This window comes from Tuber melanosporum, assembly GCF_000151645.1.
Source record: "Tuber melanosporum whole genome shotgun sequence assembly, scaffold_63, strain Mel28".
NCBI classification, from domain to species: Eukaryota; Fungi; Ascomycota; class Pezizomycetes; order Pezizales; family Tuberaceae; genus Tuber; species Tuber melanosporum.
Genome location: NW_003299110.1, coordinates 976 through 26,951, shown reverse-complemented (window position 1 = coordinate 26,951; position 25,976 = coordinate 976). Strand labels below are relative to the sequence as shown.

The 25,976-nt window shown below is 48.5% G+C and overlaps 1 protein-coding gene; it reads right to left on the bottom strand.

Annotated features, from left to right (window-relative positions):
* Nucleotides 1–19,918: 19,918 nt before the first annotated feature.
* Nucleotides 19,919–23,520, bottom strand: GSTUM_00009902001 (uncharacterized protein). XM_002840967.2 has 6 exons: nt 22,048–23,520; nt 21,861–21,956; nt 21,504–21,800; nt 21,377–21,448; nt 21,241–21,326; nt 19,919–21,186 (listed from the first exon to the last, which is right to left on the bottom strand). The coding sequence occupies exons 1-6, from the start codon at nt 22,330–22,332 to the stop codon at nt 20,277–20,279; spliced, it is 1,746 nt and encodes a 581-aa protein (XP_002841013.1). The 5' UTR covers nt 22,333–23,520; the 3' UTR covers nt 19,919–20,276.
* Between the last annotated feature and the right edge of the window lie 2,456 nt (nt 23,521–25,976).

Below are 25,976 nucleotides of genomic sequence, written 5' to 3'. Positions count from 1 at the left end.
ATAATCTTATCAATAGTAGTCTTGCCAAGACCAATATTTGCCTTTTGGGTAATTTCGCATAGCACTAAATGAGGCTCAGCGTCAATAATAGCCTCTATTGCTCTTTTTTTAGTATCAGTAATCTTGGTAGATTGGCCTTGCTTGGAAGCATAATGAGTATCTCCCCCTCTTATCTTAGCTCTAGTGACTACCTTTTGAACAGTAGCCTTGCAGGCCCCAATAGTCTTTGCTATTTTATTATACCCCTATCTGTATACATGCTTATACAAGGTATAAATTTCCTTATTCCGATCTTCTTTTGCTCCGGTAGAGTGAGGAGGAGCCATAGTTACCAGTGGGATGAGGAGGTGATGGTATTGCATGGTTGCCGGACAGGGGTATAATTATTAAATGGATACGACTGTACATAGTCTTCGTACTAGTTTAAGAGCTTCTGCACAAGGATCCTCACATGGCCCGAGAGTTTTCCGTTTGCATGTGTTGCCCAATGTACAGTCGTATCCGGAAAGTTTTCGTACCCTCGCATGCCAACCGCACAACCACAACCCCCAACCATAAAAATTTCAAACAAAATGTAAAGAATTCAATTAAAGAAAACATGATAGTATTACTAGTAGACAATAAAAAAACATTATTACCATTTTGTATGGCCTCCATTTGCATCCAGTACAGCTTGCATGCTCACAGGCATCCTATCTATTCATCCAACCAACTTCTCTTAGGGAATTAAAACCTACTCTTCCTTTGCTGCCTGAAACAATTCAGCTGCAGTATGAGGCCTTCTTTCCAGTCTGGAGAATCACTTGGTAAGGGCTCTTTTGAGTAGTGCCTATGTGTTCTCAATAGGATTGAGATCTGGTGAGTTGGGTGGACAAGGGAGTTTTTTGTAACTACAGTCTGCTTCCAATTTTCGATTTTCCTCACCACCATGCCAGGAAGCATTGTCTGCAGCAAGGTAGATATTGTCAGAAGGTCTATCCAGACCCTCTATAAAAGGTATAAGGTAAGGCTGGTGGATCTCAGTTGCATATTGGTGAGAGTTTAAACCAAGTCTATCTCTTTTACTGGTCCTTTCCTCCTCTCTTCTCTTTCTTACAAGAATTAACTCAGTCTTTCCTCCCTTCATCATTGCAGCATATACTCCAATGCTAGTCCTTCCAGACTTAAAGCTAGGCTTTAACTTTTTTTCTTTCAGCTTTTCACCAGGTCTAACTCTAACTTTTCTGCTTGTTGGATTTGGATCATAAACAATGGTAGCTTCATCTACAAAAATAACCCAATTCCATGCCCCTTTCCAGTTCCTCCTTCTCCTAGCAAACTCCCTTCTTTTCTCCTTTTGTCCTTTTCTCCAAAAAGGCTTTTTCCAAGGTATCAGAAGCTTAAAACTAGCTTCTGATATGATCTTATCAATAGTGGTTTTACCAAGACCAATATTTGCTTTTTTGGTAATATTGTGTAATGCTAAATGAGGCTCGATATCAATAACTGACTCCACTATCTTTCCTTTTATGTTGGTAATCTTGGTTGGTCTTCCAACTCTTTTTGCACGGTGAGTGTTTCCACTCTTAGATTTAGCTCTTTTGACCACAGACTGAACAGTTGACTTGGATACACCTAAAGACTTAGAAATTTTGTCATATCAATTTTTTTTTTTTTTTTTTTTTTTTTTTTGATTATCATATATTCATTGTTTAGGTACAAGAACTCACATGCAGCGGTAGCTATGGTGTAAACAAAACCTTAATCTCAAATCAAACCAAAACAAAAGAAACCAAACCAGTGCCTCCAATAAGCGCGAACAACCCATATCGCAAAGCGCATAACCAGCTAACTATAAAGGGAGACACTCAAACTAAAACGTAGAGAAATCCTACAAACAAGGAAACAAAGCAAGTGTACCTTCTCTTTCCACAGTTCAAACCGAGGGCAAGGGGCTGAGAGGGGAAGTGGGACTCCCGACGAGTAAGGCTCTAGAGGAGGGATCTCTGAATGCGGGCATGAGCGGTTGTTAGGAATACCGAGATCCGATACCTAGGAACCACTCTAGGTAGGGTAACCTCTCCCGAAATCGAAATCTCAGGTCTCCAACACCCCCCTCTGGCCCCCTTACGGGGCCCGCGCGTCATCATACATATCGATCTAAGTTGCGTCCTGTGAGTATTATACTACAGAATCGAAGGTGTTAAAATAACACCGTATACGTCGCCGCCGTCCGTCCGACCGGATCCTGTTCGCAGGATATATAAGAGGGGACCTTCGGCTAGGTCTGAGAAGTATAACGGAGTGAATCCGTCAACTACCCAGAAGGTTACTAGGCTTCAAGCACAAGATATCTTTGGCATAGCCGCAAGTAACAGGACGTTTTCGCGCAAAGAGATGATAATGAATAGTAAAGGATCTTAATGAAAGACCAATAGATTCACATCCACCCTACGATAACCAGAAGAGTCTGGAACTCCTAAGAATACTACCATCGAACCCAATGGAGTTCGAGGAGTGTTACAACTAGGTTCCGGTACATACTGCAACCGAGGGGGTGACTCCCAAACTGGTGACAGTAACCAGAATCCTGTTACCCACGGTAACCAAGGGTTACCGACCGAGGGATTATCTACCAACCCTATGGAAAGGCTTCCTGCAGGAAAGTAGGAAGTCCTCTGGAAAAGATCTATCGGTTGGGTATAGAGTTATGAAGAGTTGAAGTTAGATGACCTAGAAAGTCGGTAATAACAACTATCTTCGCAGATGCAACCCGCAGATGAAACTGATTATTTCATCGACAAGGGAGACGATTGGAGCCAACACAGTTCGACTTGAGAATTGGGCTATTTGTTTAAAAAAGACTCTCACCATCGGATAATTACTATTGGAAACAGTATGACTTCCAAATAGTCATATTATAATTATCAAAGAGGGTGTGATGATTTTCAGGGTCTCCAGGTGTTCGCACCTTGGAAGAAAACCCGACGTTACGAGTTATATTGGAAAAAGGTACATGGTTGTATGTTAGTTAGATGTAGTCCGCGAACACTCAGACGCGGAATATAAATATCGAAGTGCCTCCTAAGCTTTAGACATCATCAAGCAACGGAGAAGAGACCTTAACAATATAACATTGTTTTTACGATTTTACTTTACTTTACTTTACTTTACTTCGCTCTTAGTAGTCATAAACGAAACGGAGTGAAGTCCGAGCCTTCCTAGACAATCTCCGTCTATAAAAACGAATCTCGATCAGCCTAGACAACTCTGAAGTCTATCGGGTTGTCTCCACCTAACAGCGGTGGAAAGCCGACCGAAGTGGCTGAAATGTAGGCAGATAGGCTGTGAAGAAGTTCCGGTGACGTCCAAATGGGCTCCCCTTCGTCCAGGCACTCGACCCCTCGGGAGGTGGGCATCTCTGGCTCTTCTGTGGGAGGAGCATTCGAGAATAGTGTGATGGAAAGACTCTGGCTCCTCCTCGCAGTAGGGGCATGTGTCCGGGGCACCCGGGTCTCTCCAGGAGTGGTAGACGGCCAGATAGCTTTTTCCTGACCTCATCTGGTGGATTCTGCCCACTATGAATTTACCCAATTCCATGAAGGGGTGGGGCAACAGCGAGGGCGAGTACGCATATCGGGGTGGTAGTGGGTACTGTTTGGTCTACACATTCAGGAGGAACTGACGGCAACCTCTCTTGAGGGCTAGAAACGGGAGGACGCCAGGGTCCACGGGGGGCAGGGACTTAGGGAGGAGGGCATGTGATACTGGAGGTACCCGAGAGAGATGACCAACAAGCTTGCTCACACGGCAGGCTATTGCATCAAGTGGGAGATGCCTCCTTACCAAAGGTGATGGCTCGGGTGTTTTCCAATTGAGGGGCCTGTAGCCCGGCGTAAGCCCTACCGTCAGGGTACGGTGGTCCTCCGGGGAGCAGTAACTAGAGGTCACAGGGAATGAGCAGTACTGTCGCGCTGTGGCCAGATTTCTTTCCGGGGGGAGGCAAACCATTCTCAGCGCCGCGAGGCGCTGATGGGTTTCAATAAGGCATTGAATCGGTGGAAGGGCTGACTCACAGGTGAGGATGCCGGTAGGTGTCTCTGAGAAGCAGTTGGTGACCCATCGCTGGACCAGTCTCCAAAAGACAGCAAGACAGTCTGTTATGGTAGATGAGGGTGAGAACAGGTCTGCACCAAAGAGGAGTATGGGTATGAGGAGGGAGGACGCAAGCTTGTGGCAGAGGAAGGGGGCGAGCCCCTTACCGGGAGCCGATAGCCTCTTTAGCATAGAGAAGGCACCTTGGACAAGTGCAAGACGTTTCGAGAAGTGGGTGTTGGTAGTCGACCGGAGGGAGCAAGAGGCAGGCTCAAACCAATAGCCGAGCCAACAGACCAGCCCTGAGGGGCGGAATAGGAGTCCATCAATAACAATTTGGGAGATTGGATGTGAGGTCCCTTTGTCTGGGCATCCTCTGGTGCATGAGTTCAGTTTGGAGTACAGAGAAGGAGACCACAAGACGCCTGCCCCTTTGAGTCAACATCTTAACTAGAGGCTGGAGGCGTTGTACATTCCTCCTGTAGGAGTTGGAGGCAACAGTAACCGCGAAGTTATCCACATAGGACAGGATCAACCCACGCGATACTGGAAAGTGGAGGGACGAGACATAGATGACAAACAGAAGAGGTGATATAGGTGAGCCTTGTAGAGTGCCCGCCTGAACTTGTTTGAAAACCTTGGGCGATCCCTGGAAGATAAGGCGGCACTGCCTTCCTGTAAGGAAGGACCTAACCTAGGAGCAGAGGTATGGAGGTATGCCCTTTTAAAGTAGGATATGGAAGAGGTTGTTCGGGGAGACATTGTCAAAGCCTCCCTTGATATCAAGGAACATGGTGGATGCAACCAATTCGGGATGTTGCAGCGTTTGGACTTCGTGAGCCAGAGTCGCACAGGTATCGAAGGTGCTAACCCCTGGAAGGGAGCCGCATTGATGGGAATGGAGCAGACTATGTGATCTAACCAGGGGTGAGAGGCAGTTTGCTATTATCCTCCCCAGTATCTTGGAGACTGTTTCAAGGAGGACAATTATCCGGAAGGAAGCAGAGGTGTCATAAGAGGGCTTGCTTGGTTTGTCCAGTACCACACCACTCGCCATCTTAAGCAATGCCGAGTGGAAACTGAATGAGACCTGTGGAGAGAGGAGTTCAACCAGTAGAGAGGAACGGAATATATTAGTCTTCTTCCAAACGGAGTATGGAAAAAGGTCAGGACCAGGAGCCGAGGAGGAAGAGGACTTGCTGAGAGCCACTGCTATCTCTGCCTCCAACAGGGGGGGTGCATCTCTGAAAGCCCCTAGAATAGACAGGCAAAAAGCAGGAGGCCTAGGAGGGAAGAAGTGAGAAAGAAGGGCGTCATTCAGCTCTATTGGTGAGGTTGCCTGTAGAAGGGACGGGAAACGTTCTGGGGGTTTTCTGAATGCAAACCTCTTTGCTGTCCACACATTTTGGGGAGGAGCACTCTTAAGGAAACATGACCAGTGCTCCTTCTTAGCCTTCTTGATAGCCTTGATATAGGCGTTTTTGGCCAAGCAAGCAGAGGCCCGAGTGTCATTTGAAGGGGATGTACGGGCCTCTCGGGCACAAGAATGGTGGACTTGCCTCAAGTCAGACAGGGTGTCAGACCACCAGAGCTTTGATCTTGTGGAGGGCTTTTTCATTGGTGTATGCCTGGCCAGGACTAACCGAATCCTGCTAAGGTTGATGTCGAGCCACATACTAAGTGCTTGCGGAGTCGGGAGGGGCAGGGGCGGCAGAATCGTGAGGAAGTCGAGTTCTTCCAGGACCTTGGTCCAGTCGGTAGCTTTCCAATGAGGTGTAAGCTGAGGGGGGGGGAGAAGTGGAGATGTTAACGTTATGGATATTGGGACATGGTCTGATCCAGTAGACTGGAGAGATGCATCCCATGTTTCCACGAAAGGCGTGAGGTGTTGATTCGCGAACGCCAAATCAATCACAGATGGCGCATGGTCTTGGCCTTGTAAGAAACGAGTAAAAACTCCTGGAATATTTAGGAGGGAGAAACATCATTCTTGTGATAGATCTGCGTATAGGGTGGAGGTTCTTATTTCCTCTTTCCATCGCGGCCGGTTGGGATCCTATTGAGAGTAGTGGATAATGAAATCACCCACCACGAGAGTGGGAAAGTCAAGAACAGGGTAAGCTTCCTCTGGGGAAACAGAGCGGTAGAGCGATGATGTCATCCAAAGGGAATAAAGATTAACCAGACGAAACCTCTCATAGGAGGAGTCAAACAAACCAAATGGGGTGTAGACATCCACTGCCATAAGGGCAGGGTTGTCGAAAAACACAGGAACCAAAGAAATAACATCAAAAAAGGAACGTAGTGCAAAAACTGCCACCCGTGGCTTCTCCTCTAGAGCCATTGGAAGAGAAAAGGACTTGAAGCCAGTGAACTGTGGTAGTTTTCCACGAAAAAAAGGAGGGTCTTGAAGGGCAACAAGCACAGGAGGGGAGGACAAAGCCACCAAAGCATTAAAGAGTGAGAGAAACACATTCTAGCTACCCATGCAGTTGTGTTGAATGAGGGAAAAAGAGCTAGTGCTCTGCTGAGGAGTAGTAGAAACCGGGAAAGGAGGGGGAGTAGAGCAGTTGTCGTGCATTAACGGGACGAACCTGCTGGTGGTTTGGGGACTGGGGTGGGAGTGACGTCCTCCTGGGTACGGGAGGGGTCAGTTCCTTGGGTGCGTGATGGGGTACTAGGGGCTGGGAAGACACTTCCAGGTCTTCGGAACGGGGTTGAGAAAGGGAGGTTGGGGGGGGCTCTAGTGGCGAGGCCATCTCCCAAGTCCATGGAAGGAGCAAGGTTCTGGGGCCAAGGTGGTCTGGAGGAAGGACCCTCTCCTCCATTGTCCTGCGTATCCATCTCTTCTTCCCCTAGGGGAGGGGACTCGGAGGTGGGCAGGGGAGGGGGCTTTGGACGTTGTATGCACGACTGATCGAAGGCAGAGTGGGCGGAGGAGCAGTTGATACAGAAGGGGACGGAGGCGGGGCAATAGTACGCCACTGGTTTAAGGTTGCCACCCTTGGGGCATGTCGGGTTCTGGCAGCGGTAGGTCGCCTTTGTATGGCTGAGGGCGCATAATGGGTAGACCGGGTGGTCAATCTTGCATCTGGGTGCTTGGTGGCCATAACCCCAGCAATTCTTGCATTGAGTGAATCTATTTGCAGAGAAGGCTCATTCAATCCAGCAACGTGAGGCATAGAGGACGGTCCTGCCCACCATCTTGTCCACATCCGAGGGCGCGACTGTGATGATACATGAGGTGTTTACCTTGGAGAGGCGAATCTCCTCATCTTGAACAAGGAACTGTACTGAGAGGATTCGTACTTCCTTGACATTTAGAATGGTTTCCCTTAGGGTCCCTAATAGGGCCTCTTGATCATCAGGAAGGAATGAGACAGGGAGGGAGTGGACCGCTAGCTGCACCTTATTGGGGGCAGGACGGAAACAGAGGTAGGGGTTATCGCCCACCGGGTAGGCTTTGTTAAGATGGGAGGAGAGGGCTTCGTAGTATAGTGTGTATGCTGTAACCGGTATGGGTACTCGGTTAGTGGTTTTGTTTTATGTTTTGTAGGCCTTGGTCTCATGGAGAATGGCGTCCTTTCGTTCTGCTCTTGCAATTATTATTGCGATATCATCACCATCTTCCTCAGGCGGTTCTACTTCTCGCCGGAGGGTAGGGTGCATGGTGTCGTAGAATCGTCGCTTCAGGATGTATTTGGAGATACTTCCTCTCTCCATCCGGTCCTTATACATCATTAGGTCCGGAGCCACATCGGTGATTCGCTTGACATGCGTTCCGTTAACTTGCTGGAGCTGGTTGAATTTGTTGTATAGGAGGTCGTTGGTTATAGAGGATTGGAATCGTCCTTTCAGGTAATCGAGAACTGTAGATCCTCTTAATCTTATATTCCCGCCGAAATCCTTATAGCATTGGTGGTATGCGTCGGTTGCCTTTCCTTCGCAGAATGATCCAATGATAAGTCCGGTTGTAGGGTCTTCCACATCTTTTCCTTGTAAGAGTAGGAAGTGTGAAGGTTCTGTGGCCCATCGTTCAAAGGCTTCAGGTTTGAGGTCTTTCCCTTCGCCTGTGAACTTCGCTGGGAGGTGAAGTTTAAACTTAGGGGGTTCAAATGCTGCGGGTACCCCCTCTTCTTCAGGCCTTGCCCGAGATTTCCCTCCTCCAGAAGGCCCTCCTCCTGTGCTAGCCATATCTGATTCGCTACTAGATTCGGGGTCGTTTGGAGGTTCAAAGGAAGGCTTCTTTGCTGGAGTAGAAGGGAATTCTCCTGGAGGTTGTGTATCTTCCGTGTTTGCAGGATCGCCCGGCTCTTTAGCAGAGCGCCAGGGTTGTTTCTTCCTTGCAAGGTCTTGCCGTGGGATTTGCTTCCCACTCCTAGTCGTCAAAGACTCTATCTTGGGTTTGAGATGAAGCCGAATGTACTGTGATTCTGCTGCTTCTTCTCCGCTAGCGTTCTGAGGTGGATATCGATAGGTTGATCAGGCCTAAATCTGGGGACAGGTTCTTAACCACTTACTGAGGTTAAAAAAATGTAACGTGTTCGCAAGGTGCTAATCACGTTATCGGTAAAGGTACGATGGTTGGCAGGTGGCCTGCTCTTCCAGAGAGGAGGCGAGAGCTGAGAACTAAAGGAGGCTTCGAGGGTGTACTGAGGAACAAAGAAGTAACCGTTCAACCAAGTATATTGAAATACTGTCTGTCGAAGTCTGCCTTTTCTATCGTAGAAACAGGCGGTCTTTAAATACACAAATCTGTTCATGTCTAGCATGAACGAAACTAATCAAAGGTATCAATCGATACACTTTGGTAAAACTTTTTAAGTATCAAAGCGATACTTAAAACAAAACATAAAACAAAACCAAGTATCAAACGATACTTAAAACAAACCAAGTATCAAAGCGATACTTAAAACAAAACATAAAACAAAACATAAAACAAAACCAAGTATCAAACGATACTTAAAACAAACCAAGTATCAAAGCGATACTTAAAACAAAACATAAAACAAAACATAAAACAAAACCAAGTATCAAACGATACTTAAAACAAACCAAGTATCAAAGCGATACTTAAAACAAAACATAAAACAAAACATAAAACAAAACCAAGTATCAAACGATACTTAAAACAAACCAAGTATCAAAGCGATACTTAAAACAAAACATAAAACAAAACCAAGTATCAAACGATACTTAAAACAAACAAAGTATCAAAGCGATACTTAAAACAAAACATAAAACAAAACCACTAGCCGAGTACCCGTACCGGTTACATATGCGGTGGCTGGAGTGTAAGGATCGAGAGCAAAGAGGGTTACTGTGCTGTGGTCATTGACCTTGGCTGTAAATACTTTTGGAAGAGGGCAGTTGGCCTCTTTAAGGACCGTTGTCGCAGTGTCGGGGAAGGAAGCCGCTATTTCTCTGCTCAGGGTGTGATGAGCAGCAAGAGATCGAGGGGCAAAGAACCTTCTCTCAGCAGCGGGCAGTGGCCTAGGAGCGGGAGGACTAGCCGACCTGGGGACTGTTTTCGCGACTTGTGCTGCTGAGGGGGCTGAGCCACCTTGTTTCTTCTTGGCCCTTGAGGGCCCTGAGGACTCGGCCTCTGAATAGGATGCTCTGGTCTTGCCAGGTTGGAGGTCATCTGGGTTGGGGATGCCGGGGAGGAATTCAGCCGGGTCGGGGTACTTGCCGTCCCTCCACTGCTGCGCTTCCCATGTCCTTGGATATTTCGCCGCGTAGGCAGTAGGGTTGACCCTGTGCTTGCCTATCGCCGTGTCATAACTGGGGAGGTCAGGGTCATAGAATGCCGGATATCCCGAGGGTAACACCTCAGGAAGGATGGGGGCTGTGGTGTTGGTGGCTGGCTCTTTACCCTTTCGGGAAGGCCGATGGAGCGGGGCTGTGGGGGCCAACACAGGTGGTTGGGGTGGAGGAGCGGGGTTTGCCACTAACCTAGTAGACAGATCCCTGATGAATGCTTGGAGGGAGGCTACAGAGCTCGCCGAAATGTTGGTGGCGTTGACTGGGGTATCGTTTGAAGGCAGTGTGTTGGCAACTTGGGATGATAGGTGGTGAATTCTCGTATTGAGCTCATCAACGGTTCGGGAGAGGGCGGACATGCCATGCACGAGAGAGGAGATGAAGGGAAGCAAGTAGTATTCTCCGGTAGAGAGTTCCAGCACCTCCTGGTGGGAGATGGGGGGGTAGGCTTTTAGGGGGCCAGTCTAGCAGGGCTCTCACAGAGGGGATCAGCCTGGCTAGGTGCTCGTGAATGGGGAGGATAGAGGCAGCCAACAACGGCTGTGAGGGAGGGTGGGAGGCAGCGCCTTGGTTGGATACAGGCGTGCTGGAATGTGAGTGAGTGGAGGAGTCCATTGCCTAGCAAGAAGAGATAGTCCCTGGGTGTAGGCTAGGAGGATTCTTAAGTTCAAGGGGTTTGTTCACCAGATGCAGATGGTGTTGAGAGCAGAAGTAAAACGTAGGGGGGGGAAGAAGAGGACGCGGAGCATGAAAATTTTGTCATATCCCATATCTGTATATTTATATAGAGTATAAATTTCCTTATTCAGGTCTTCTCTTGCTCTTAGGTTATGTGGAGAGGCCATGGTGAGGAGGGTTGTTGTGGTGATGAGGTGTTGCGGGGTTGCACCTCAGGGGTACGAAAACTTTCCGGACACGACTGTATCGAACAATATTTGAGGAGTGGCATGCTTTGGTAGTCTAGGAGAGGATGGGGTGGAAGGCTCCTGACCTGTTGTGAGTTCAGATAGGTCAAGCAGGCTTCTGCGATTATCGAGTGAGGTTTATTGAAGAGACCAGGATGAGCGTAGAGATATTGTTGGACGGTAAAGTGGATTAGCCGCACAACCGAAGCTTCCTTATCGACTGTGATCAGGCCCTGACAGCAACTCGACAATGTACCTATCGAAGGGACATGATCGGGATCTAAATCCGTTGCTCCTATCTCCACTGCCAGCGCAAGGCACAACTCATCCACCTGTAGCGGCCGCTCCGCATGGCAGATCCACGTGAGATTGGTTATTGCAAATTTTGTCTTTTTCCCTTCCTGAGCCTTTATCCGCTCCAGTGTCGCATCGTATGCATCCCCTAACTCTGCTCTATCTTTTATTAACTTGAGCCTTTTTCCGCGGCGAGAGATAATTGTTTCTCGTAGGATTGCGTCGATATGGAGAGAAGCCAATAGGAATCTAGATTTAAACAGATCAGCCATTAAATTCAAGTAGCCCTGCGTAGCTCTCCCCGTGCCCTCGCTGGTACGTACGTTTCCGAGCTTACTCCGACAAGGCTCTTTATATTACCCGCCTCCAACGCCCCGCCCATTATATCCGGGGTGGTGCCCCCCCCCAGCTTCCCGCGCAGATATCCAACGACACCATCCTCCAGAGGCTGTATTAATATAAAAGATTCTGCTCCATCAAATTTCGTCTCAACCTTACTCCGGACATGTGCCCTTCCAGCCATAAATATGCGAGTATTCGGTGACCCCTGCAGAATCTGTTGTAGTATTTCAAAAGCTACCGTTCGACGCTCTGGCGCGCATTTGCCAACAGCGTCAACGTATATAAACGTGCGCTTTGTAGCTGCGATGGCCCGGAACATTCTCGATATTCCAGAAACCTGTAGCCCCCTACCCCCAATGACTTTTTTCTCGTTTCGAAAACTCTGGACTACCACTTCAGGAACCCCCCCCAATCCGCTAACAAGCTGTCTAAGAAGGGAGCCGAGAATATTTATTGATGACTGCTCATTCCGGGCAGCAAAGTCGAGGTAAAGGCAGGTGACGGCAATATCTTCCCGAGCGGCCTCGTCGCATAACTTGTCTATAACTAGGGAACTGTCATCGCAACCTATCAGCAATACCATTCTTTGATTTCCAGTAAGATACACTCTTACGTGATACAGCTCTTCCCCGCCCCCGGATTGCCGTCGCGGAACGCCGCATGATCAGATTCACCATCCGTACCGCCACCACGCCAGCGTCTGAATTCCTTGGTTTCCAGCAGCCATCCTCCTACACTGCCCACTAGTTGGGCTCCGATGTCTTGATGCCGTACCCATGGCACTAATGGAGACAGCCACGCCAGTATTTTAGACTCGTCATCGGGGGTAGCGCAGCTCAAGATGTTTGAGAATATGATAGAGTTATTGTTATAGCTGAAAGCTCTTGACATTTTTCGTCCGTCGCCGTTCCGAATACTATCGAGGGGAAGGTGTTGATCAAACTGTGGTCGTGAGCGCGAAAAAACAAATTTGATGGGAAAAGCGGGGTTGATGGGAAAAGCCTTGCGCCCAACTAATATAGCCACATCCGGAAATGGTGACACAAACGCATAAGAACCTCTTGTGCCGAGGTTGGGCCATGTTGCGCCGTGCCTTTCGTTCGATAGACTATATTCCGGAGCAGCAGCGATTTGCAAAACCGATGCCAACAGTAGCTTAAAAAAATTCCCTTGTCGATATCCCCCCGCGAAGCCATAAATTATCCAAACATCATGCGCCACTCCAGCACTATCCCGGAGTTTCTGCCCAGGGAGTGTCGTGCTGGAACGTCCAGTAAGTAGGGAAATTTGAAGCACGAGCACATGAATTCAATGCAGACCCTAGCGATGGGCGGACTCGCTGGGTTATCGGAGAACAAGAGCCATCTGCGCAGTATCCTTTTAAATGTGCAGCCTCATGGGCAGAGGAGCTAGTTCCAAAGGGCCCGGAATCCCGCGTTTGGGTCCCCACAGGCTGCGCGTGGGGCGACAGTCATTGCGGGCGCGGGCAGCGGTAGAGCTGGACCGAACATCCACCTACAATACCATCAGCGCAACCCTGCGCAGCCCGCACATCATCTTTCCGCCACCGGAAAGCAAAGCATTCATGAGCCCGTTTTGAAATTCGCACACTATCACGCGCAACATCACCAATACCCGTGACCCCAATCATTACCACTCCTTCGCGGCAATTTTACGATATCAAACCCTGTTCCGAGGCCGCACCAGTAGTCGCCATCACTCCTTTGCCCTTCGGTAGTATACCAAGTTCGGGAGAAAGTCCTGCCATCTTTCCAACGCGACATGAAAAGTATTGGGAATCGTGACCTATCCGCCAATAGGACGGTCTGGCGTGATGGAGTAACCCCATCGTGGTATGTTAGGTTAGGGCACACTTGTGAGTGCGAGCAGGGCTATCGACCAGACTGCGCGGCGGTGACTGGTATTGTGTGAACTCACTGTGCAGGTCACCACAAAACTGTATCTAGTCTGAGCTGCGTTCCTTTCACTGAACTACACACTTGCACGCCTCACGGCATCACCTTACGCTCTTTTGTAAACACTTGTCATATATATCAACTATCAAACACATCTCAGTTTTCCTATCAGCAACTGACCCGGTCTTTCTCGTGACAGCAGTTTGGCTAATAGCTGTGACATTTCGGCGCCTGTACAACGGCATATTTCCCTGCGCAGTACTAGACCTCCATTATGGCCGACGTCCAGTCAGTGTATAGAAGCGCGTTATTCCTAGGGCCCGTGTCGCCGCTGCTATACGGTAACCTCTCAATACGAGAAGGGCCTTATCGTCAAATCGCCGCTCCATCGAAGGTTCCCTCCCATCGATAAATATCATAGATGGAGAATTCTCGTTATGGGGAGGGTGGGGATTGAGTGCTCTGGCTGTTTCCAAGGTGAGGGGGGCAAATTCGCTGTGGTATTTGTAGTATCAACTTATAGACTATCGTGCCTCCAGGCTAAGGAGTGACAATTTGTCGGATAGAAGGGTTTATGCTATCATGTGCAGGGGTCAATCAATCAATCCGATCCGAAGGCTATCGCACGCACACACAAAAGTGGAGGAAGTGAGAAAAGAATAGAATAGAATAGCGTGCCAGCTAGCTACTAGACAATAATCGCCTTGCAAAAGAAAAGCTGTTAAAATCACCAACTGGAGGACATTGGTAAATACACTTGCCCAACTTCGGGATAATAGCGGGTTGGAGGACAAATATCAATCTAGCACGCAACCCCCTAAGCTTATGAAACCTCTACCCCAAATCCACTCCGACCAGATCTACGCCCGGGATCCTGAACAGAAGGCGTGACGTGACCCCGAGGATACACTTTATACAAGCGTAAAGTGGGTAGACGAAGGTGTACCCTCGCGCACACTTACTGTTATAGGCGAGAGATGACTCAGAAGAATGCACTTGTCAAACCCGCATTTGCCTCAACATTCAGATCGCTATTCGCCAACCGGTCATATGTGAACCTCAGCGCATCCATGGAAAATGGCCCAATCGGAATAATTTCCCGCCTAAAAATGCCCACGATGCCGTCACCGAGTCTGACGTCTTGTCAGGTGCTAAGATCTTTCCTGGGACTCGCACCCTTCCGACGAGGCCCGTCGGATAATCAATCTGCTCCATTTGCTAACCCAGCGGGGGAAGACTCCCGCCCGGGAAAGGAGGAGATTCACAATTCGTTCCTGTGCATCCCCGGCGGCCCAAGAGAGGGGTGTCCGGCCGCTAAGGTCTGCCAATTCGGGATCGACAGCGTCTAGGGCGAGTAGGAGTTTTACCGTCCCCTTGTGCCCTCCCTGTGCGGCCCAGGAGAGGGGAGTCCGGCCACCAATGTCTGCTAAACCGGGCCTGACATCATCCCGGGCGATCAGAAGCCTCACCACCCCTTCATGCCCCTTCGCGGCGGCCCAAGAAAGCGGAGTCCGCCCAGACGTGTTCCTTGCGTTAGGGTCGACATCTTCCCGGGTGAGTAAGAGGCTGACTATTCCCTCACGCCCATGCTCAGCGGCCTTTCTGAAAGCTTCCTGGACGACTCCTGGATTTAGATCTCCTCGGGCTAGTAAAAGCTCTACTACCCCTTGATGCCCACCCGCCGCAGCCAACGAGAGAGGCGCTTGGTCGCAATCTTTCTCTAGGCCATTCGGGTCGACGTCCCCCCGAGCTAACAGAAGCCTCACTACTCCCTGGTGGCCCTTCTCGGCAGCCCTCGCAAGCGGTGATCGACCAAGAAACGGCTCCAACTGGTTGGGATTGACGTCCCCCCGAGCCAGGAGAGCCTCGACTATCGTCTCACGCCCTTCTGACGCAGCCAACACAAGCGGCACGCGACGAAACCCTCCGCGCGCGCCGCTAGGGTCGATGTAGTCCCGAGTAAGCAAGAGCCTTACTATTTCATCATGCCCATTCATAGCCGCTACCGATAATGGTGAGTGGCCATGGCGGTCTGCCAGGTTTGGATCAACCCCCGACCATTCTAGCAAGGCTTTCACCCCCTCCAAACTCCCCATTCTGACAGCCCAGAGTAGAGGTGTGCTTTCAAAGGCGTCTCTTGCGTTCACACTACCGCGACTCTCCTCCCCTCTCAACTCTACTATGAGCGCAGCAATGCCAAAGAATGCAACGCAGTGCAGTGCGGAGAATCCCCTAAACGGATCTTTTAATGGCGCATAAAACTTCCAGTAACTACTGTTCATTAACAGTAGCTTAGCAGATATGTGGGTACGATATCGATTGAGGAACGTGAAAGCAAGGGGTTTAACGTCTTCTATGTCCCCTTTCATAGCATGAATCCCCCAGTAGCAAGAAGCGTATTTGGCAAATTCAGGCATCGTCGCGATGGCAGTTGGTGATAAGTTGGTAGTACCCCACCGGAATCGTGGTAAGCCGGTGGCACCACACCGGAATCTTAAATACTCCAGGCAACCCCGCGCCATCGTCGAATGAGGTCTCACGAACACATCGGGATACTGGCGAAGATACTCTTGGAGGCTGTAATGAGCCAGACGGACGGTTGATGATGGAGCATCAACAGTAACCAGCCCCAGAGAGCATTCCAGTAATCTTTGTATGGGAGGGACGCCGCGAGCAGCGGCGCCGTTCCAACCCGTTTTTGCCCCCAGGGCGTGACATAGTTCGTCAGTCTGTAACACCCGCTCTGAATGAGCGACCCACATGAGAGTCTCTATGCCAACTCCTGCGTCGTTCCCCTTTTCCGCCCCCAAGCGCGCTAGCGTTGCGGCATACGCCTCTCCCAAACTCTGGACTTCTCTCATCTCTTTAAGCCTTTTCCTTCTATCAAGGATTGTTGGCTCTGCTAGGATTAAATCCACGACCAGAGAAACGACCAAGAAACTTAACTTAACACTTTAGCTGATAGCCCCAAACTTATTTTTAGGAAGTGGAGATGCTTCTGCTCACGTTTCGGATAGTTTTCCCGGAATATCTCTCAAAATATCTTCTTTCAAATAGTTATCCATTCTACCATCCTTTGCGACTTTCTCTAACTTAGTTCTCGCAAATTTCATGAGATCGTTAGCGCTAGGGTCGATAGGTATAATATCCACATCGCCGAAGTATTTCTCAATTTCGTCGCGAATGTTGCGTCTCCCGGTAAAGAATATCCGAACCCCCCGCAAATACCGGATTTCCCGCAGTGACTCGAGAAGGAGGGCTCTATGCTCAGCCAGACATTCATCTAACCCATCAATGCAAATAAAAGCTCGCCGTCGCGATGCAAGAGCCTTCTTGAGCATTATTGCAAGATCCGGAAGCCCCAGTGTCCTATCCTGGAATCCATAATTTATATACTCTAGGATGTTCCCTGTATCAATGACTTGCTTGAGGATGGCTCCTAGCATGTTTTCCGGAGATTGTTCATTCTGAGACATGAAATCATAGTATAGACCAGCGACAGCGACATCCTTTTCACGGCCTTGATCTTCCAAATAGTCCAAAACCAGAGAACTAATTTCCATATCTATTAGAAACCCCGTACCTCTCATAGATCCATTTCTCATACCTGAGGTACGTCTTCCCCACCCCTGGCTCTCCATAGCAGAAGAGAACATCCCGAGCGGACCCCCCACCGCCGCCACTCCATTCCTGAAACTCTCTCGTGCTTAAAACCCAACACCCTACACCATCGATCCGATTGGCACCCAGGATCCGATGCCGCACGTGAGGGTCTAAGGGTGATATCCACCTCAAAACCCGAAGCGTCGTAACATCGGTCATTGTACTGTCAATGTCGGACAACGAGTGTTTATATTAGAGGTATCATCGGGGTGCCGAGATCCTCTCTAGTATATATGCCGGTATCGCACGAAGCCTCCTCGGTAGGAGGAGTGTCAGGAGGGTTGATGGAATTCCTGGGCTGAAGGGAAGGGGGGCACGGTTTATATATGCCATCGAGGTTCCACAAGTGTATAGCGCGTAGAGCGATCATTTCCCCGCCAAGGAAATTTTACGGGGGATTCATGTTTTGGATAGTAAAATCCTAGGGGGATGCACGTCCGGGATATCGTTCGCAGTCAGAGCGGGAAGCATACAAACTGTGGCCAGATGTTAGGCCGATAGGGGATCTTCTGTAGCCACTACCGGTAAGGGCACTCACCTGAGAGCCTAAATTTCTTCCTATCGTACCAGTATAGCAATGCAGTGTAAGCCATAGGATGGTTAATGTTGCCATTTTTCCCGCGAGTAGAAAATTCGATAGGAGGCCTATCGGCTAGTCCCATCACATCCACATATAATCAGAGAGTAGTCCTGCCACTGCCAATGTTCACCTATCCAATGGATATCCCTCTACTCACGAACTTTGACTTTCCAGAAGTGGGTTGCCTTATAATCCCCAGTAAGTGCACCTCCATATCTTGGGTTAACCCCCCCATCACAGAAACTCAATCGTACAGCACAGATATATTGTATTAGCTCCAGCGCACACCTCTCCCTTCGCCAGAAATTCAGGCTACCCAACGTCAGCCCAGAAACGGGCCCAAAATCACGCCCAGAAAATCACGTACTCACTCCAAGGCTAGTTATTATCGAAAACCTCACACCCTTCTCCAGCTTCCGGAGTCCACAAATGCCCATCTATGCCCCCAGATATATATACAGCACCCCAAGGACCCTGCAACTGCAAACCCATCCAGAACCCCGGCACAGCTTTGCCTCATCCATACCGTGAAGAACACAGAGAGTTCCCCGCAGTGTAGTAACGCTCACTCATGCAGCCTCCCACAAAAAGAAAGTATGACAAACACACACGCAAAAGGGCAAAAGTAAGCCGACACGAACCGAAAATCGCACTCCCAGCCTCTCCTAGGAGCGGAAAGGTCCGGCCTTACGGCCCGCAAGGCATCCCATCGTGCGCAGTTGCACAACGGACGGGCGGACGGATGACGGGGGCTGTTCTCCGGTTTCCGAGATGCGTGGACAGCGCTTGAATTAGGAGTCGACACATGGTGGGTGCATTTTGTATCATACTTTAGGAGATTGGTATCGCCGGAGCGATGTCATGTCCACGCACACACCGGTCCATCCATGGTGTTTCCGGCAGGTTTGTGATGGAAGTGCTGCCCCGTCGGCGAAAATATGAAGGCGACGGATCAGTCGCCCAACGACAATGTACGGGAAGCTATAGCAAATATGATGAGGATGAGGCACACCAAACGACCCCATGGCCCCCACCAAAGACCGCTCTCACGAAGAAAGAATAAAAGAATAAAAGAAAGTGATTTCAATTATCATTACCCTCTGAACCAATCCAGCACGATACCCAAACACAACACTGTCACAGACGCCACAGGCACCGTGCAAGCGGAGAATATCCAGTGCCTATTCAGGAAGGCGATATAACAGCCAGTTATTCATCAGCACGTTTAGACCCCCCCCCCCAACTCTCCAAGCAGGTTTACCAGAATCCCAGGCTCCCAGCGAGTGATACTCCGTGTTCCTCCACCCCCGCACCGCTTGCGTGAATGAAGTGGAGAGAATTGCATCGAGTCCGTCAAACCTCAAACCGAAAAAAGAGACATCAAGAAGGAAGAAGCGAAGCCCTACTTGAAGAAGAAGAAAAAAAATCAAAGAAATCACCAGTGCGCAGGATTGATCAATCCACACCCCAGCGAGAACCTTCCGATTATGCAAAAGAGTAATGGTAAATCAGACCGCAACAAGACAAGCTGACCTCTGCTCCCCCCCCAATTCTAACGCCTTCATACCACCCCTCCAGACGCCAGATCGGCCATCCCTTCGTTCATAACTTACTCGAGTACAGTATCATACTCAGGATCGATATAATAACCCGCTCCCCCCCTCTCGGGGCCCCAAATCCCATTGGCCAGCGTCACCGTTCATAATAGTCTAAGTGACCGAAGCCATACTCGTACCATATTTCTACTCGAGCACAGGCCTTGCTTTAGACAAGATGCGCAATGAAAAGGTTTAGAAACTCGGGAACGAATGAAAGGGATATGAAGGGATATGAAGGGTTCTATGCTGGCCAATTGCCTTCTTCTTTGCCATGATGATCGCTTTTTTAAAGTGCGGCGGCCTGGAGGGGGGGGGGATTTTGCATAGTCTGGTTGGATCGGGCGCCCTTGACTCCGATCCGAGCTTTTGTTTTTCAAAGTGTGAGGATGGCCATCGAGAGAGGGTGAGTGAGGTGAAAAAAACAAAAATAGTTCTACGCTAACGTTCGTGCCGAAGCTAAACAAGGGGCCTCCAACAGTCTGTGCGCGCCCCACTCTGGCCCCAGAAAAGGAGAACACTTGTAAAAAAAAAAAAAAAAAAAGTCGGCATAGACTGTTTGACATGGTGTCGAAAACGATAAATTAGGGTACGGTAGCGAGAACCAACACTTCCCCCGGAGGAGATACGGTGCTTGACTTGAATGAGAGGCTTGACTCATCAGAGAGAGCAGGTGATTCTTGCCACCCTATCAACCTATCGAGTAGTCTAAATCACTCCCGGATGTGATGAGTCCCTACTTTCCTACCATAGATCAATTGCGAAGGAGCCAGATAGACTAGTATGTCGATGATTTATCTCTCCATTCAATTAAACTATGAGGTATCATACCTACATAAAACCTAGCTGATAAAGTATGACGTGAAGGGAGTAGAGATGTCTTAGAAGGATGTAGGGAGAAATTGTAAAAAAGGGAAAGAATTACAAGCCATGAACAACTCTTTACTTGTGGGAGTGAAAGCCAACATGATCACGTGTATCTTCCAAAAAAAACCAAAAAAACATTAAGTTGGTATGGTGAGTTAGTAAAATTTTTAACAGAAAAACAAGCAAAAACGCCATTCCCAGTCCATGATCGATCCATAAAAACCGTGTCTAAAAACAATGCAAGAGAGCTTTTCATGTAAATGAAAAATAAATGCATTCACACTCCAGCGACTGCTTCAACCTTCTTCCCCTTGACGGATGCCCATTCAACGCCGAGACTGGCGATCACGCCGACGACAGCCATCGCCACGGCGGGATAGAAGCACTCGACGAGGGCGTGGTTGTAGGCCTTGAGAATGGCGGGATGCATGTCCGCCGGGAAGGTAGACTTGAGACTGGTAGCACCAGTGTTGAGGATAGCAACTGGGTCGATATTAGGGAGACTCTCAGCAAGCCCTGCGACAAGCTTATTAGAGAAGACGTTCTGGCCGACCGAGATGAAGAGAGCTCCTCCAAGGGTTTGGAAGAAGACTATGACGGCAGTTCCAGTTGGCACGTCCTCTAGCTTGAGAACTGTCTGAGCTGCAATCATAGGTTGTTGCATGCAAAGACCAATACCCGCTCCACAAATGAATTGGTATCCGATCCATTTGGCATGACCAGTGTCGACTTCAAAGGTTGTAAGAAGACCCGCACCAATTGCGCAGATGGAGGCACCGACAATCATAAAAGGTGTGTAATAGCCACAGATAGTGATGAGAATACCGGCGAGGATGGAGAGGACAACAACTCCCAAGATCAAAGGAAGATTCATGATTCCAGACTTGGTAGCGGAGACGCTCTTAATAGCCTGGAGCCAGATTGGAATATAGAAGACGAGCAACATGAAGGCGGATCCGACGGAGAAGGCGAGCATGGAAGAGAACGCAATACTACGCTGCTTGACGATACGAGGAGGAATAGTGGCCTTCTCCTGACGCCAGAATTGTGTAGCGACGAACCCAGTTAGAAGAACAAAGGCGGTGACCAAAAGGCCGATAATACGCCCGGATCCCCACTTATAAGTAGTGCCACCCCATTGCAGAGCCAACAATAGGGAAACGACACCAGGAAGGAGAAGGCCGGTTCTGTAGAGCCAGATCAGCACCGCATATGAAAAGGGTTGTTACCGGTTATCTTACCCAACAAAATCAACTTGCTTGAGCTTCTCGGTAAGAGTCAATTTGTCGGCTTTAGCGCGCTTTGGGGGAGTGAAGTAAAGAATCATCTATAGGTTTGTTAGCAAAAACCCAAACCACAAACGCCATAGCAACCCACCACAGCGACTGTGATAGCACCGATGGGGAGATTGATGTAGAAACACCATCTCCATGTAGCGTGATCAGTAAACTGAATGAGTGATTGTCAGCGAATCTCCCCCTAAACTCCAAGCGCCGTGACTTACAGCTCCACCCATCAATGGGCCAGCAACACTCGCAATACCATACATGGCTCCAATGAAACCAGTATACATCGGTCGCTTCCGTAGCGGTACCGAATGGGCAAGAATGATCAAAGCACCAGAAAAGATACCCGCGCATCCCAAACCAGCAATTGCACGTCCGACAATGAGAGCCTTCGAAGTAGGCGCAACACCACAAACCAAGGATCCGAGTTCAAATATTCCGATAGCAGCCAAGAATACCCATTTCAAACTGAAGAATGTATAAATTTTTCCGTAAACCAATTGGAAAGAACAGATCTGAGAGTTCCATCAGTTGAACGATATCTCACAGTTGAGTATAGATCATCATCAACTAACCGTCAACATATACGCAGACCCATACCAACCGACATCATTTAAAGCCCCAAACTGGTCAGTAATTTTAGGGATAGCAGTTGCAATAATGGTTTGATCCTGTATTGAAAGCGCATGTTAACCCTCACGAACACCGAACAAGACGAAATAAATAAACAAGTGGGGGCGCTTGTTATATCGTGAAACCCACCAGAGCAACCAAGAACACGGCCAAGGACAAAGCAATCGTAATCAACGTAAGCGCAAAAGGACCCGGATACTGAGTCTCATCCTCACTCCCCTCACTTCCGCCCTCCGACCCGGCATCCGAGCTCACGACTCCTTCACCGTGCGTGGTTGGTGTAATGGGTCGCTTCTCGGAGTCCAGGTTTGGTGAAACTGGTCGAGAATTATCCAGAAAGCCCTTCTCCCCCGTACCCCCCACGTCGTTGTTCACACTAGGAGCAAGTGTTGAGGAATCGGTAGTAGTAGCCATAGTGGCAGTTGAATGGTTCTTTTTCAAGGCCGTTTGAGGAGGGCTCAAGTCAGACTTGCCCATGGGACGAGTAATGAGTACAAATCTAGTGTTTGCGCAGGACACTTCTCCCAAGTGACAATCCGATAGAGAGGAAGAGCAAACAAGGCGTTGCGGGAGAATTGAGAAGGAAATACTGTGATGGTAGAGAGAGGGCAGAAATGTAGGAGCAAGGCATGCGGGGCTTGATATTTATTATTCCCACAAACGCGGGAAAGGGAAAGAAAGAGAGAGGGAAAGAGAGCTGGGGGGCTTGAGTGCATGGGTCTAGGCAGGTGGGTCAAATTTGACTAAGGTTCTCGTGTTCTACGAACCAAGCATACTAGTATATCATTCATTGCCTAAACTAGAAGCCTGGTTGGGGGCCAAACCAGCTGCCTGGGAGATATGATACGAGTAGGGTACGGCATTCGCACTGTACTATAATACATAACTTATCATACTGATAAGTTTTCACCCTATTAACCCTCTTGGCCAAAACTCTCCCTACCCCACCACCATCCCCTACCGTATTATGCAATCTCATCTGATCAAGTGTTTGTTTGGTTGGACCTTGAGAACTACGGTAGCTGTGAAATAATTCTCCCCTTTCCTCCGCCTAAGAAACAAAAAAGAAAAATAGTCAAGAAAAATCATCCCTGTTCTGCTATGGAACCTATGTTACGGTAGCACAGGGCCTTCTCGAAACGGAAAAAGAGTGGAATCGATTGGGAAATGGAAACAAAAAGGTTGTCAGGACTCTGCATCACTATCGTGCTCGTTGCACCGATCCATAAAGGCAATAACGGAGGATCTCCACTTTACAGCACCCATTCCAAAACGAAAATATGCACATATATATATATATAAGCATAAATTGTTAGGGCAATAAATTGAAAATGAATAAATAAAGCAAGCAAGCACAGCAAAATGTGTACTAGTACTCTTACAAGTACTCGTACTGTAGAAATCTTTCCACGCCTTCCCCCGCCCGCATCTGCACTTTTTTTCCCTTTTTTCTCCCCGAACATCGAATCCTCCCCCCTGGCCCTTGTCGGACGGTCCCCTCGGACGAAAGACGCGCCGGCCATCTCCACCAGCTTGCAGGTTGTTCCGGCTAGCCCTCTTTCCGCGTCCCGCACCACACACCGTTTTACACGCGAGAAAAGGCCGAACCAGAAATATTTAAAGGGTTTTTGCGGTACTCGAGTGCCAGGAAAAGCATAAACACCTGTCGTCAACCAGTCAAGTGTTGGAGTCCCATGAAAGAAAGAAAGCTTGGTCTCTCGACTGCAAGAGCACTCCCTGGAGCGCCGGAAGAAGGCACACATGCACTGCGGAAAAGAAAAAGAAAAAAAAGTTGAGTGAGAGGAAGAGATCAGATGAATAAATACCTCGAGAGCGGAGTCAAATGTGTATTCCAACGTCATGGTGAACGGAAAAAATTACGAAAGGGGAGAATTATCCCCTTCTCACTCGGCAGCCTCCGCACTACCTCATAATTCACATATCGCGCCACACGAATCTGGAAGGAAGAAAAAGAAAACCAAGGACGCAAATCCCGAGATCACTCTTGACTCATCCATCCACTCACAACCAAAAGCCTACAGTACGAGTACAGTACTTGTACGAGTACCGTACTCGTACGGTAAGAGCACTCGAGTAATGAATCAATCTCGTGTAACCCCCAAAAGTGAACAAAAAATTTCCCCATTGCGTTGGTCCTTCCTGTCCAGCCAGCCCAAGCCTCACTCGATACCCTGAGCTTACTTGTTTGTCCATGCCTATGATACCCGTTTAAACCCGACCGCCTTCCCAATCGCTTTGCAGTAAATTAGCCAAAGCACAACGCGAGGCTCAACGCCGACCCCTTCATATTATCAAGGATGGCTCAGAGGGAAATCAAAGAAAAAGAAAAGAAGAAACTGGCCGGTGCCCCCGATTGGCCCATGATTCGGCACTGTTGTTCCATGATTGGCGCCCGCGGTCTCGGGTACCCACCCCACGCAAGGTATCCAACGCGACGCGTAAATGGGGTTCGCTTTCGGATGTGGTAAAGCGAGGTCTTTGTGCTTGTGTGGGATGTTGCTCTGCGCATGCTAGTGGTGTGTGGATCGGGGTCGTTGGAACGGTAAAGTACGAGAGGCCGATATTTGATAGGTACTCGTACAAGTACGGGTTCAAGAAGGGAAGACTGTCAACCTTGTGGCACAGTCAAATGCAACAGTGGCTGTGCAAATAATTGCCAAGACACAGAGTGATTGACTATGAAGAAGTGTAAATATTGTAAGAGACATTAATTATATACAACAGTTTGAGAGTCTGAAACTCTCCGATGACTTCTATATACTTTGGTAACCTTCTCTTTAAAGTCTGGTGTACCATAAGCAATACCTTCATGATATGCTCTCATCATTCTCTTAGTATGTGCCCAAAACTTCCAGATTAAAGTTGGCTTCACAGAATTCAGGCATTCAGGTACCATTTTCCATAATGCTTGAATATTGTATCCGCATTTTCCTCGTGCATAGCGCTTTGCAGCTCTCCAATAGTACTCAATAAAATTGAGTTCACAGTGATACTTAGGGAAAAAAGTAACAAGGTGGACTTAAAAGAACACCTCTTCCTCCAAGCGGCTTCTTTGAGCCTTGAAATCTGACTCTTTAGCCATCAATGCTCTTGCACAGCATGCCCCTCCATTGAGGTATTCCTTGTTCTTTTTTCCATCTGGTCTGCAACATTGCACTCGCAATTTCAGTCTCCGTACACCTCTCTCCTCTAGTACCATTTGGAGTCCCTTCGGTGAACTATCAGGCAGTACCATTGGTTGAATCTCTGTAGTTAAAGGGTTTATACCAGGTCGAAGCTGAGCCTGACCTCCACCTGGATATAAGTTCATTGTACCTGCTCGTAGGCCATCTGGTGCATAGGCTGAATGACTCGTGGCATTGTCAAACAGGAATAAAGCCTGGCAGCCAGGAAATGCAACTTTGAATATTGAAATTGCCAGCTTTAAAACCTGCTCAACAAGTTGATCGCCATCCCACCATGTATTGCCACCATATTCAATCGAACAGGTGGCAAGATGAAAATCAAGGCATCTTGAACCCTCATCCTAGTTTCCATATTCTGGGTTAAAATCAAGGTGTTCACCTTCAGGAACTCTTAAGCATCCTCCAGGAGTAAGAAAATCAGACACTATAATTCCCTTTCTATGTAATTTCTTTTTAAGCAGGATATAATCATCCTTAATCCAAATCTTTGACCAGCCATCATTCGCATTAAATGTGATCTTATCATGGACAACCAGCATAACTGGCTTCACTCCAGCTGGGAGATTTTGGGGAAATACTATTGGAAGTTCTTCACCCTTGTTTGTAGAAATCAGCTCCCAGCGTACTATCCGATCTTCAAGTCCTTTCAAGGTAGGTAAGAAGTACTCCTGCCTATACTCAACTACATCATCCCACTCATGCCCATCCTTATATACACCTTTTTTGACATCTTGTAGTTTATACCCCATCTGCTACAACTATTTTACAGCTGTGCAACTACTTAAAGTCTTCTGTACCTCCTGTCTCTCATTTGCCTATTGAGCCAGCTGGGCTTCGATTTCTAATATATAT